This window comes from Apus apus, chromosome 23 (assembly GCF_020740795.1).
Source record: "Apus apus isolate bApuApu2 chromosome 23, bApuApu2.pri.cur, whole genome shotgun sequence".
In the NCBI taxonomy this organism is placed as follows: Eukaryota; Metazoa; Chordata; class Aves; order Apodiformes; family Apodidae; genus Apus; species Apus apus.
In genome coordinates this window covers 2,238,160-2,252,175 of record NC_067304.1, presented here as the reverse complement: position 1 = coordinate 2,252,175, position 14,016 = coordinate 2,238,160, and the positions used below count along the sequence as shown (strand labels likewise).

The 14,016-nt window shown below is 55.4% G+C and overlaps 1 protein-coding gene across 1 annotated transcript; it reads left to right on the top strand.

Moving 5' to 3' along the window:
- Nucleotides 1-417: 417 nt before the first annotated feature.
- Nucleotides 418-12,369, top strand: MTCH1 (mitochondrial carrier 1). The gene is made up of 12 exons (XM_051639323.1): nt 418-675; nt 1,636-1,720; nt 2,933-3,039; nt 3,643-3,720; nt 4,035-4,092; nt 4,532-4,583; nt 5,371-5,430; nt 8,436-8,529; nt 8,886-8,933; nt 9,123-9,190; nt 9,888-9,963; nt 10,367-12,369. The coding sequence occupies exons 1-12, from the start codon at nt 418-420 to the stop codon at nt 10,439-10,441; spliced, it is 1,059 nt and encodes a 352-aa protein (XP_051495283.1). The 3' UTR covers nt 10,442-12,369.
- Nucleotides 12,370-14,016: the final 1,647 nt, after the last annotated feature.

The following is a 14,016-nucleotide window of genomic DNA, read 5'->3' as shown; positions in this document are numbered from 1 at the left end:
CGTGCCCCACACCCCATCCCCACATCCCATCCCCCCATCCCATCCCCACATCCCCCCCATCCCATCCCCCCATGCCCCACACCCCATCCCCACATCCCATCCCCCCATGCCCCACATCCCATCCCCACATCCCATCCCCCCATGCCCCCCATCCCATCCCCACATCCCCCCATCCCATCCCCCCATCCCATCCCCACATCCCATCCCCACATCCCCCCATCCCATCCCCCCATCCCTCCCATGCCCCCCATCCCATCCCCACATCCCATCCCCACATCCCCCCCATCCCATCCCCACATCCCATCCCCCCGTGCCCCACACCCCCTCCCCCCCTCCACGCCCCCCCCCCCCATCTCCACCCCCCCCATCCCCTCAGTGGTTCCACCCACGCTCCCCCCCCCCATTCCCCCCCCCGCGATGGTTCCGCCCGGCGCGGCGGCGCATGCGCAGTGCGGCTACCGGCGGGTGGGGGGGGCGATGGCGGCGGCGCTGCCCCGCGCGGCCCTGGCGCCCCCTGGTGGCGCGGCGGGCGGGAGCGCCCCGGGGGGCAGCGCCCCGGGGGGCAGCGCCGGGACCCCCGGCCGGGCCGAGGGGGCCGAGGGGCTGTTCGTGGTGCTGGGAGCGGGGCTGGCCGCCGCCAGCCACCCGCTGCTCTACGTCAAGCTGCTCGTTCAGGTCTGGGGGGGGTTGGGGGGGCAGGGGGTGGGTGGTGCGGGGAGAGCCCGCGGGTCACGGGGGATCGGGACCCCCATAGAGCGCGGGGAGGGGGGAGCCCCTGTAGAGTGACCCTGTGGGGACCTCTGGGCGCTGGGACCGCTGTATGGGCAGCTCCGCCCCCTTGTGAGAAGGGGGGGGAATGGGGGGCACCTCTATAATGGGGGGGGGACCCCTCCATAATGGGGGGGCACCTGTATAATGGGGGCAGCTGGATAATGGGGGGGCACCCCTCTATAATGGGGGACCCCTCCATAATGGGGGGGCACCTGTATAATGGGGGGCAGCTGGATAATGGGGGGGCACCCCTCTATAATGGGGGACACCTCTATAATGGGGGACACCTCTATAATGGGGGGGCACGACTCTATAATGGGGGGGGACCCCTCTATAATGGGGGACACCCCTCTATAATGGGGGACACCCCCGTGCATCAGGAACCCACTGTATAACGGGGTGAGTTGTCCTGGGGGTCCCTATGGAACTGGGAGGATGAGGGGAGCTGTGGGGACCCCCTATATAACAGGGCATAGGAAATCCTATATCCTGGAGAGGTGAGGAGCCCTATAAAGGGGGGACTCCTTTGTAGCAGAGACCCCCCTCCCATGACAGGGGATGAGGACACCCTGTAGAGAGGAGACCCCTTTAAAATGGGGGGGCTGAGGGTTCCCTCTGCAATGGGGCTCCTATAGGAGGTGGGGTGGGAAACCCCTATAGAATGGGTACCCTGAGGACCTGAAGACCCCCCCTCTGTCCCCAGGGGACCCTGGAGGATGGGAAAAGGACCACCCATGTCATGGGACCATCATGTCCCTGAGGGTGATGGTGGGGGGAGCTCATGGATGGGGGGGATTGAGGCCGTGTGGCTTCAGGAACACCAGGACAGGGACAGGAACCTACTCACAGGGTGTCCTTTGGCAGGTGGGGCACGAGCCACTACCTCCAGTCGTGGGAAGAAACGTGCTGGGAAGGAAGGTCCTGTACCTGCCTGGCTTCTTCACCTATGGTGAGCAACCATCCTGCCCAAAACCAGGGCTGGGAGCTGCTGGGTCCTCCCAGCCGACCTCCAGCAACACTTTTCCATCCCCTTGGGATCATCCTGAGGCTGCAACGAGACATAAAACTGCTACCACCAGTTGCAGAGCTGTCAGATTTACCCCTCCCTGTTGCCAGGGACAAGGAGAGGGTGGCCCTGAGGTTGTGTCCCCTTCCTGTGACAAGCACAGAGGGGCTGGTGGGGCTTGGGGTGGGAGGTTTTGTCTATTAGAGGTAACAAAGTGCCCATTATTTTGTCCTCCCAAAACAGCCCTGCAATAACTCATCCCCCTGCCCTGCTCATTTGTCTTGTAGGTCAAGCCCTAAAGGGACTGAGAGGGGAAGAAATAGGTTTAGAAGGGGGGAGGAATAAAAGAATAAAAAGGATTATTTTTCTGGTTTTTGATGGGTGGAGCAGCCCAGGAGAGGTGGATGAACATTCTGTGACCTTGCCCAGCAGGGAAGGGGAGCACAGAGTTGGGCTGACCCCAAAATGGGCCCCACACAATGGGTGTGAGGGGGACCCAGCAGAGGAGCAGGAGAAAAGCTCTGCAAATCCATCCTGGGAGACACCCAGGGCTGGAAATGTGCTGCCCTTTTGGGAAATCCAATTTCCAGATGGATTTACAGTGTTGGGGGGTGGAGATGTGCAGAGCTTCCCGTGGGACAGCAGGAGGGCAGTGCCCACCATGTTATATCAGGGAGAAGTTGGATCTGTTGGCATCATTTTTTGGCTGGAGACCTGAGGAATTTTGCCAGGGAAGAAGGTGGTGGGGCAGGAACTGAACCCTTGGGTTGGTGAGATCCAGATTAACCCCAAGTCTGAGCCCCCAGGGTGGAGGTGACACCACTCAACATACAAGATCATCCCTCCCCACTCTGGTTTGGTCCAAACTGCCTTGTTTTGGGTGAGCAAACCAATCAAAAAAAACCAACAAGTAGCCCCAAATCCTGGGGCTATCCTTTCAGATTGCTCAGATAGAACAGGGAATACTGAAGGATTTCTTTGCATCCTGTGTGAAATGGATTTAAAAGAACAAAGCACTTACAGTGGGACTGCAGAGCAAGCAGCTGCTGTGCTGAGCTCCAGAGTGGTTTTAGGCCAAATGCTGGAGGTGTTTGGGGACTCTCCAGGAGCTGGCTGCTTCCCAGCTGACAGCAGCCTTGGTGTTTTCTTCTCCAGCCAGACACATTGTGGAAGTGGATGGGAAAAGAGGCCTCTTCCGTGGTCTGACTCCTCGCCTCATCTCAAGCACCTTGTCAACCATCACCAGGGGGAGTGTGAAGAAGGTAAAAGGTCATCTTCTCTTTCCATCAATCAGCTCCTTGGTGCTACTGCAGTGGAGCCTGCACATGCCTGCACCCAGCCACCCCTGCACGGGGAGGAATAAAGTACCCATCCCTCTCCATCTCAGTCCAAGACTCCTAAGGGCTTGGAATAGTCCTCCAGGACAGGAGGAGAGCAGTGCCCCCATCTCCAGAACTTACTTTCTAAACAGATTTAGTAAACACTGGTCCAGGTTGCCCAGGGAAATTGTGGAAGCCCCTGGAAGTGTTGAAGGGCAGGTTGGATGGGGCTTGGAGCAGCCTGGGCTGGTGGGAGGTGTCCCTGCCCATGCAGGGGGTTGGATCTAGATGATCTTTAAGGTCCCTTCCCAACCCAAACCATTCCATAATTCTCTGATAACGTGAACAGCCACTTGCCTTTTTTTTTTTGAGCAGTTTCATGACCCCTCTCTTCCTGTTGTACTTTCCATCCTTCCTTTTCCCATGTTCCTTCTTGCCTTTCTTCTCCCACCTGGCACACAACTTCTCATGGCTTCCTCCTCTCCTCAGGCTTTGTGGGTCAGCATCTCCATCTGTTTTGACCATGTTTCTTCTCCCCCCACTCAGGCTTTTCCACCAGAAGACATGGAGCACGTGTCTAACAAGGATGATGTGAAGACCTCCCTTAGGAAAGTGGTGAAAGAGGTGAGAAGGGGATGTTCCATGTTGATGAGTGACCAGGGAGCTGGCAGGAGGGATGTGCCTGGAGAGCAAAGGAAGCTGAAACTGTGGGCTGGGGTGAAATCACTTGGAGAGAAACTCTGGGTGAAAAGGCCCTGGGGTGTTTAGCAGCCACTGTGTCCAGCTGTGAAGTGTTTTGTAGGAGCAGAGGTTCACCACGAGCAGCAGGTGTCAGAAGCAGGACCTGAGGTGGGTTTCACTGCACTGAGGGAAAGGGTCTCCTCCTGCAGCTTTTCCTACAGGTGTGGGTTGTTTTTTTTTTTCTCTCTCCTCCCCAGACCTCTCACGAGATGATGATGCAGTGTGTGTCCAGGGTTGTCTCCCACCCGCTGCACGGTGAGTCCTGGCCTCTCCCAGGGGTTCCTCTCCAGACTGAGGAGCACCCCAAAACCCCGTTGCCTCGACGTGCTCCTCAGAAACGGCTTCGTATGAGACCACAGAGCAGATGTGGGGCTGAGGGGTTGCTTAGGGAGGCTGGATCTTGGGTTGGCCTTCAGGAACTAAGCCAGCCAAGCAGCAAGATGCTCTTCCCATTCATCCAAGAGCTCATCCTAGAGATCCTGTTGGGGTTAGAGCCAAAAATCCTTCCCATCGCATCCTGGGGGAGAGCTCCAGTTTCTAACAAGTCTTGCAGCAATCAGGATCACCTAGAGGAGCTGGAGGTGATGCAAATTGGGGGCAGAAGCATCAGATGGTGTTTTCCTTCCCATCCATCACATCCCAGACTGCTTTGTTGCTTTCTCAGCCCTGTCTCTCTCTCTCTCTTTCCTCCCAGTGATCTCCATGCGCTGCATGGTCCAGTTCGTAGGCCGGGAAGTCAAATACAGGTGAATGGCTGCAGCTCTGCAGGGTTTGGGCACATGGAAGCACAAATCTGGGACTCAGCCATGCCTGATGCTCCCGTGCAACAGTGGATATGGCAACCCAGGAGGTTTGAGAGACCAAATAAGTGAATCTGAGCCACGATTAAGGGGTGGGTGAGGGGGTTGAAGGGACCGGCTGGGCTCTGTCCCCCGTGTGCCTCTGTTCCTCCTTGTGCCCATGGGGGTTTTGGTGGGTGTAACACCCTGCTGGTCACAGGGAAGTCTCCTGCCTTTGTGCTTTAGGTGTTGGTGGAAGGGAAGGCAGCAGGGAGGCAGAGGAGGGGGTAGGAAGGGGTGCTGCAGCCCTGGCAGTCTGCAGGATTTTCCCAAACCTTTTCCAGTGACACCTGCCTCTCTGCAGGGCAAAACTGCTCTTGCAGCCACCTGGCAGCTTGCTGGACATGACCACAGCTAAACCATGACTGCTGGCACGAGTTCCCAGAGCCAGGACAGGGGTTTTGGGCTGAGAATTGGCCTGATCAGAGCACACTGATGTGCCACAGTGGTGGCACATGCAACCACTCACATCCAACCAAGCAGAGCTCTTCCAGCTTCAGCGCTGGAGCAGCTGTCAGCAAGTTGGGTGTTGTTGCAGCCTGGCAGGGTGCAGCTCCTCCTCCAGGGGTTGAGAAGCTGTGGCTTGGTGGCTGGTGGGGGGGAACACACACAGTGCCACAGGTGGTGGCTGCAGAGCATACAGGATAGAGGTGGAGCAAGCCCTGCACACTCACAGCTCTGTCCTCCCTCGCAGCGGCGTGTTCAGCGCCATCGGCAGGATACTGAAGGAAGAAGGGATCCTGGGGTTCTTTGTGTACGTGAGTTGTTGTTTACATCCTGTCTCCCATAGCCTGAAGGTGCTGATCCCTCTCCTGCTTGCTCTGCCAACCCCCCCTGAGCTCCTCCCCAACCTTGTCTGACCACGGGACTCACATCACTCCCATGAGCCCAGATCAAATCCATTAAGTTTGCCCCAGATCTTATCTTCAATCAAACCTTCAGAGCCCAGGGAAAACCCTTTTTTTTTTTTTCCCTTACCTTTCTTTTTCCCTTGATTCCTCTCAGTGTTTCAGTGAAGGGCCATTTAAAGCATTTGTTTGTGCAGCAGGCACCAAGATCAAGTGCAACAATGAGACCTCTTGTTGAAATAAAAGCCAGGGCCTGGATAAGAAGCACATTCCACTGATGGGTGCTTGGAATGAGCAGGTGGTTGGTGCTGGCAGCAGGTTTGCCTGGACTATAAGGAGCTGAAAGGCTCTTTTGAGCTGTTTATGAAGCACAACAAATTGATGATGTTGCTGACGTGGCAGTCTAGCCAGCACCTTTTTGCTTAAATCCTTAATTAAAGCTTCCTGCCTTTTTTCACATCTATATAAAAGCAGAACCACCCTCTGCCCCTGCTGGGGAGGTAACTCACTTTGTGATGTCAATAACTGTAAAGGCAGGTCTGAAATTTCAGGAGGGGCATTGAGGCCTGATATCCTGGGCTCTGCAGTCACCAAATTTGGGCCTCCAGATGAAACAAACGTCTCAAAAGTTTTACTTATTCCAATTAATAACTGACATCACTAATGCATCAGGAAGGGGGGAGCAATCACAGGGAGTCTCATCCTGAGCTTCCCCAGGGGGAAAGGTCTGCAGAGACCCCATCAGTTGGGTATCACCACATCTTCCTTTTGCAGTCCACAGCTTCCCTGCTGAGCTGTGCAGCCCCAAATCTCTTCCAGTAAACAGAGGTTCCTCTGGGATGTTCCCTGTCCTTGGGGCAAGGCTGGAACACGTTGCCCAGCAGCCCTTCCTCTCCTCCACCTCCCGAGGAAACAACGTGAAAGGAGCCACCACATTCCCTTCCTCCACATAAAATAAACACTGTTGGGAGCCTAATTAAACTTTATAGTTCACAGGAAAGGCTTTAACACAACCCAAAGTGTCTCAGGAGGGCTCTGAAGTTATATGTGCTCTACAACCCCACGAGGAAATCACGCTGCTGGGAAGGGGAACACACTGCATCTGTAGGACCAAACTGCTGCTTTGCTGCCCTCCTGACACAACCCAAGCACTTCCCCTCCCTTCAAATCACCACCATGCACTTCTTTCTCATGGCTTTGTAACCTCTGCACAGCAGTAACAGCAGCACAACCTCTGGGTGTGTGCCTGGCTAGAGATAAAGACTTCTCAGGATGGTCACCTCTTGCTTCCCCTCCTATCTGCAGCAGGGTCCTGCCTGCCTGGGAGATATTCCTGGGGCTCCAAAACTGCTGCTCCCCAGCACTAGGGTTTTTCCTGCTGGGTTGCATCACTGCACACCACAGGCTTCACCATCTTCCTGCTGCTGTTTCAGCTTTTAATGACTTGTCATCTTCTAAAAATACTCCTAGTCCAGATCTTGGACATCTCAATAGGCATGAGGGCTGGAGCACAAATTAACTTGGGTTCTTTAGTCCCTTTCTGCAACTCTCAGACCTCTGGTCTCCAGGCATCCCATAAACACAGGTCTAGCACCCCTTTTTACTTCCATCATGGAGACCAGAGAGGGATGGAATCCTTACAGCAAATGGAACAAACCAAGATCCCATTCTCTGTGGGCAGATGGGTGAGGTTTTATGTAGGTGTCTTGTGGCCCAGTCCTGGCCCCTCCTCTGTTCCTGGGCTTTATTAAGCCCCTCTTGTATCTGCAGCAGCCCAGGAGGCAGCTTCAGACTTGACCTGGAGTTAGAGAAAGGATTTTTTTACAAAGGCTGAGTGCTAAATGCAAACAGACCATCTCTTTGGGACCAGAGAGCCTTGGTTGCTTCATCCCGCCCGTTGCTCTCACGTATCACAGCTTTTAAGCCAGGATCTTCTGTTGGAGGCTTCTGCTGGGCCAGGCCCTTGAGACCTCAGCTTTTCCCAGCCCAGCAAACACTTGACGGGCTCATTTTCGTAAGAGCTGTCTGAAATCATCTGCTGGTGAAACAAGCAGCTTTAACACACACCTGGGTCCTTCTGCCGGGGAACAGCCGCAGAGCCGAGGCGGGAGGCGCCGCGCTCCGTCCCTGCACCCGAGCAACAGATGCTGCTGAGGCACCAACAAAGGGGAAGACCCCTTGGAAATGCTTTGTTAATGTTTGAGTGCCCTGAGAGGCAGAATCTCGGGGGGGTGCTCGTGCTGCTGGGAGCTAATGAGAGGTGTCAGCCAAAGCAGAATGTCACTCTGTGTCCCCATGCTCCCAGGTGGCAGCAGGGGCTGGGAAGAAGGGCCAGAGGGGCTGGGAAGAAGGGCCAGAGGGGCTGGGAAGAAGGGCCAGAGGGGCTGGGAAGAAGGGCCAGAGGGGCTGGGGTGCTGCCCCCAGCTAATCCCGCTTTGCAGTAGAGCAGGTTTTGCAGGAACAACCCCCCTGATTTTCATTTCTAAAAGGAGGGAGATTCCCCCAAGAGATGAACTCCTCACTCTGCATCCCGAAGAGCATCTGCGACAGGAGCTTCACAGAAACCTGCTTCTTTTGTGTCTTGCCTGGGTTTCAGAGCAGGAGTTGGGCCAAGAAGGGATTTGGGGTAGAAAAAGGGGACTTGGCCAAGTTGTGACCAAATGACAGATCCCAAGCTTCCTACTCCAGGGAATCTCCTGGCTGGAGCAGCAGGCAGCACATGTTTGAAGGCCAGGAGAGCTCTTCCCTGAAACTTCCCTGTTTCCCTTCAGTTCCTCTCAAAGTAAAGATGCATTCTGGGGGGAGTGGACCTTCCCCGTGCTGCTGGAAGGAGGGAGGGAAGGCTGGGCACCTCAGAAGGCAGGGCTGGGACCCTTCTGCACTTCATTCCCCTCTTTTTTTGCCTCTGCAGTGGCTTAGTCCCTCACATCCTGGGGGATGTCATCTTCCTCTGGTGCTGCAACCTCTTGGCTCACTTCATCAACACCTACGCCGTGGATGATAACGTGAGTGGAAGTGGCTGCTGGAGGGTTCAGGGAGCCCATGCAAAGCACTTGCAGTTGTGAGGAGTTAATAGGAGGTTAATGGCTAATTTCAGACAAGCAGACACTTGGCTTTGGATAAAACCTCGTGACAGTGGTGAAGATGCCATGTCTGCTCAGGGCTGGGTTCCAGCTGCATTTCAGGGGATCAGGTTTGATAGCAAACATCCTCCTTGATTCTCACTGGCATGCAGGGTTAACCACTGCTCTCTGCCTTCTTCCCGTGCCCATCATCTTAGGCTCAGAGGGATGTCCTGTAGTGTCAGTGACAGCCTGGTGTCACCCACCTCCTCCACAGTGCCTTTGGTTTCTCTTTCCAGTTCAGCCAAGCATCGGTGATCCGGAGCTACACAAAGTTTGTGATGGGGGTACGTAGGCCACTGCCACACCACTTCTCCTCTTCTGCCATCTCTGGGCTGGGAACTCATGGTTTGGGCACAACAGCTGGTTTGTACTTGATATCCAAATGAGGGTAACTTTGCTAAGATGGAAAAGCTGGAACCAGCATGTTTGACATGGTGAGTGTTAGAGAGGCTCCTGGTTTTCTGTGCTTTCAGATTGCTGTGAGCATGCTGACCTACCCATTCCTTCTGGTGGGAGATCTCATGGCAGTGAACAACTGTGGGTATGTCCATCTAAGATCTGTCTTTCCCTTCCTTTCTTCCAGCCCCTTGTTGTCTGAATCCTCCCCAAACCATCGTAAACCTTTCACACAGAACCATAAACTCCAGGGCACCTGGCAGGCGGTGCCACTACAGGGCTCGTTTCCTGTCCCAGGTTGCTTATAATTTGAGAGCAGAGGGCACAGCCAAGAGCAGCATAAAAACTCAAATGGAGAGAAACAGGGAGAGTCGTGGTGGTGTGGTCTGATCTGTACTAGGCCAGAGGCAGAAGGGATCAAAGGGATTGTGCTGGTTCCAGGGAGTGGCCTGAGGGAAAGAAAGCTCTTAATGCAGCACTGGGTGCAGGCAGGAGCAGGGCCAAGCTTGCTTCCCCACTCCTACTGCTGCAAGAAGTCTGCACTGAGATCCAAGCTGCTGGTACAGCATCTCCATATCTGCTCCCTCTTGAAGGTGTAGATAGAGTGAACAGTCCTGGACTCCTCAGGTATCCAGGTGACACTCCTTGTTTGTACACTCCAGGGGTAATTAAATTACATGATCTGCTGCATTGTAAATAACGAGCTGGTCATTTGGCCTTCAGCCCAGTGTGGACACTGTTTCTGTGTCCTCACTTGCACTTGTTGCTGCTCTTGTGTTACCTCTGCCTGGATGAGGAGACATCTCTGCAGACCATCTCAGCCCTCCCTCCCTGTCACGCAGGTTGCGCGCCGGCCTCCCTCCCTACGCTCCTGCCTTCACCTCCTGGATCCACTGCTGGAGGTATCTCAGTGCTCAGGTGAGGGAGTGGGACACATGTGGGACTCTGGGCTCCTTGAGGTCTCCAGTGCTGCCCGAGAAGTGCCTGTGCTGCATCCCTGTTGTGTTTCTATCCCTCAGTTCCAGCAGGAGTACCAGGCTTGGCGGTACCGGGCTGCCCCTTGCACGCCCTGACCTTGCAGCCTGCAAACCTCTGGCAGACGTGTTGCTCACAGCCAGCCAAGGTGGCTCTGCCCTCTCCAGCAGTCACCCCTGGGAAAAATGCCCATCCCTGGTGCTGACAGGGCTGAAATCTTGATTTCTCCACAGCAACCCAGGGTGCTGAGGCCTCACAGTCCTCTGGAGGGTTCCCTCGAAAGCAGCCGCAGTTCCCGGGCAGGTCCCAGCAGGGCTGCCCTGACCCTCTGCTCTCTCCTCCTCAGGGGCAGCTTTTCCGTGGCTCCAGCCTGCTCTTCCGCAGGGCACCCATGCCAGCCTCCTCCTTCCCCCTCGACTGACTCCTCAGCAGGGAGAGGTGATGAACTTGGACTCCTCATGAAACCCTAAGCTTGTTTCAATACCTGTGTATTTTTGATTTTCAATCCAAAGTCCGTGATGCCAGAACAAGACACCTTGTCTCCAGCAAGGCCAGCAACAAGTTGGCTTCTGGAGATCTGGCTTCAAGCTCCAGCTGGACCAAAGCCCCATCCTCAACCGGGATGTGTAGCAGAAAGAGTCTTGTCTCTTTGGTCCAAGCTGGAGCTCTGGAGGCGCTGGGGAAGGCTGGGAAACCAGAAAGTGTCCAGGTACTAAGTGAGCCAGCCCTGAGGTGCAGGGACAAAAGTCTGCTTCGTCTGCCTGAGCTGAGGAGCAGGCAAGAGATCCAAGGTCACCTTGCTGGGAAGGCCACCCACTACAGGAACCTGTAGCCCCAGGTGTGACCTGGGCAGGCAGCCTGTGCACGTGCTTCAGGGGCCAGGACAGGTTAGGAGTTGACCTGCTGGAAAGCAGCTCTGGGCAGAAGGACCTGGGAGTCCTGCTGGACAAGTTCACCATGAGCAAACAATGTGCCCTGGTGGCCAAGAAGGCCAGTGGCATCCTGGGTGTATTAAGAAGAGTGTGGCCAGCAGGTCAAGGAAGGTTCTGCCCCTCTGCTCTGCCCTGATGAGGCCACATCTGGAGAACTGGGTCCAGTTCTGGGACCCCACCACAAGAAAGGCAAGGAGCTACTGGAGGGAGTCCAGCAAAGGGCTACAAAGATGATGAGGGGGCTGGAGCATCTCTCTTAGGAGGAGAGGCTGAGAGAGCTGGGCCTGTTTGGTCTGGAGAAGAGAGAAGTGAGAGGGGATCCTATCAGTGTGGGTGTCAGGAGGATGGGGTGAGACTTCTCAGAGCTGCCCCGTGACAGGACAAGGGGCAACAGGCATGAACTGGGACACAGGAAGTTCCATCTAAACATGAGAACAAATTTCTGTACACTTTGAGGGTGACTGAGCCCTGGGACAGGCTGCCCAGAGAGGTTGAGGAGTCTCCTTCTCTGGAGACATTCCAGACCTGCCTGGCTGCGATCCTGTACAAGCTGCTGGTGCAGGAAAGTTGGACTAGATGATCTCCAGAGCTCCCTTCCAACCCTGACCACACTGGGATTCTGTGAGTTGGGTCCTGGGTCAGACCAGCACGACTGTCCCTCAGCTGGCAGGACCACGATCCCCACGGGCTCCTGCCCAACCCGGGCATCACCGCTTTGCCGACCGACACGGAGCCGCGCGTCGAGCGTCCTGGCAGCTCCACGCCAGAGGGGTGGCCAAGCAGGAAGGGGCCACTCTGTCCATCAATGTCTGAAGGGATAAACCTTGAGCTGGCCAAAGGCTTGTAAAGTGTTGGAGTCCAGGGCTCCTCACACACACAGGAGCATGTTTGGCCCTTGTGTAGCATTGCTCACCAGGGGCAGCTGGGCAGGATTTGTCCTCGACTCCCCAGACAAGTTCTTTTGCAGCAGTCTGTGCTGGCATGGCAGCCAGGCAGATTTCCCCCCATTTTGGTTCCCCCACGAAGCAGTCTTTTGCACAGAGGTCTTGCTGCACTCCCTGGGAAGAGGTTTTGGGGTCCTTGAGCAGGTCCTTGTGTGCTGCTGCAGCAGCAGCTGGGGTCACATCTCATCCTGGTCCTCTGGAGACCCCAACCTCCCGTGGCACAGGGGACTTTCCCCATCAGACAGGTTTGATCTGCACCTTCTAGCCAGGACCTGTGGGTCAGTGCTGGTCCATGCTGGGACCAGCAGTCCCCACCCAGCTCCCTTCAGTGTCATGAAGTCAGTCGCGTCCTCCCTCCCCGTGCAGTTTATGTGACAGTAACAGAAGTTCAATAATGCATGGCCCTGTTCCCTAACACCAGAGATTATTTCCAAGAGGATTTAACCATGCTCCAAAATACAGCTATGAAACAACTCTTGAGTGTTTCTTTTGTTAAAAACTGTTGTTTTTTTTCCACAATGGGCTCCCCCACTCAGGGAAGGCTTCAGTTTAAGACAGAAATTGCCTTTGGTTTCTTCCCCCAAAGCCAAGACTAAACCAGCTCTTGCAAACTCAGATTCCCTCTGACCTTCTCAGCCCCACAGGAGGTCAGGCAGGTTTAGGCTGAGCAAACTGGGAGCACCTGGAGGGAGGGTGGAGGCAGCAGTGGGCTGGGCTGCTTGAGACAACATACATGAAAGTTGATATTTGGAGTCAAGATGGACCTGAGCAATCCTGGAAAGGGTGATGGAGACTCTGCTGCTGACAGACCCACTCTGAGGCCTTTGGGTGGGCTGTCTCTCCATCCTCCCCTGCACAATTCACAGGGTCCTCACCCACCAGCCTTTTAGCCCATGAGCTGGTTTCTTGCCTACCCCAACACCGGGCACCCCACTTCCCTGCTCACACAATGGCTGCTCAGGAACATACACCTTTCCCCTCAAAATTAAGGCGACCTTCTGCTGGTCACACACCTATAAAACCTCCTACACCCTGTGCACAACCTGGCTGAGCACCATTTCCTTTGAGGAATTCACCTGAGGAGTTCACCTACATCTGCACCAGAGCAATCACACTGCCAGCAGGTTCTCCCCAGTCCAGTCGGACCCACCCACAAGCCTTGCTGGAAACCCACCACTTGAACACAGTTTTTGGTCCATCTAAATGAAAACCAGGTTTCAAAGCTTTCACTTCAAAGGAGGGGCTGCCACTTATGGGATGATTAAATATTTCCTTACCTCCTCTTTCTAACCCTGGTTCTTCAATGCTTCACTTGAGGTGCCACATCATGGAGACAGTGTCTGCAGCAAGAACAAGCAAGGAAACAACCCAGACCCAGCCTGGGTTTGTCTCTTAAATTGCTGCCCCATTAGCAGGTGCCCAGCCCTGCAGCTGGTCCTGGTGGGACACAGGTGATGGGGATGGGCCCTGCTCCCTCAGGAGGTGAAACCCATCATCAGGAGAACGTTTGTTGGAAAGATGGTTTAAGTTTAAGGGGGAATTTGGGGCCTGGCATCTGGGATGGAGCTGGGGATTTCTCCCATGCACAGCCCCAGTGCTCTCCTATCTGCCCAGGAAACAAACCTGGGTTTAAATATTGACTTTCTCCTACACAAAAGCCGGGATGGGTGGAGATCGTGGCTGTTCTGTGCCTGCCTGCTTTATCAGCCCTCAGTGGAAAACAGAGCCCTGGGACTTTGGCCTCATCTGCTCCCAGCTGCCGGGGCGAAAATGGAGGCAGCATCGGCAGCTGGTAGAGGGAAGCTCAGGTCAAGGCTGCCATGACTCTCCGCAGTGCCTGAATATTTGGGTCTGGCAGGATTTGGGGACCAAGGAGGTGCTGGTGAAGCCCCTGTGCCCAGGGAGAGTGCAGCAGAGCAGAAAGTCCTTCCCTTTTCCCCTGCAGAGCTCTCCAGCTGAAGACCCCGCGGTTAAAACCAACCCCCCCCGCCGGGCCTTGCTGCTCTCCCCGGGAGGAGAAGCTGCAGAGCAAACCTCTCCCAGTGGCACCTCGGTGCCCATCACCCTGGTGCCTGCTCAGCGGGGAGGGCAGGGGCTGCTGGTTCCCCCCTCCAGCCGCA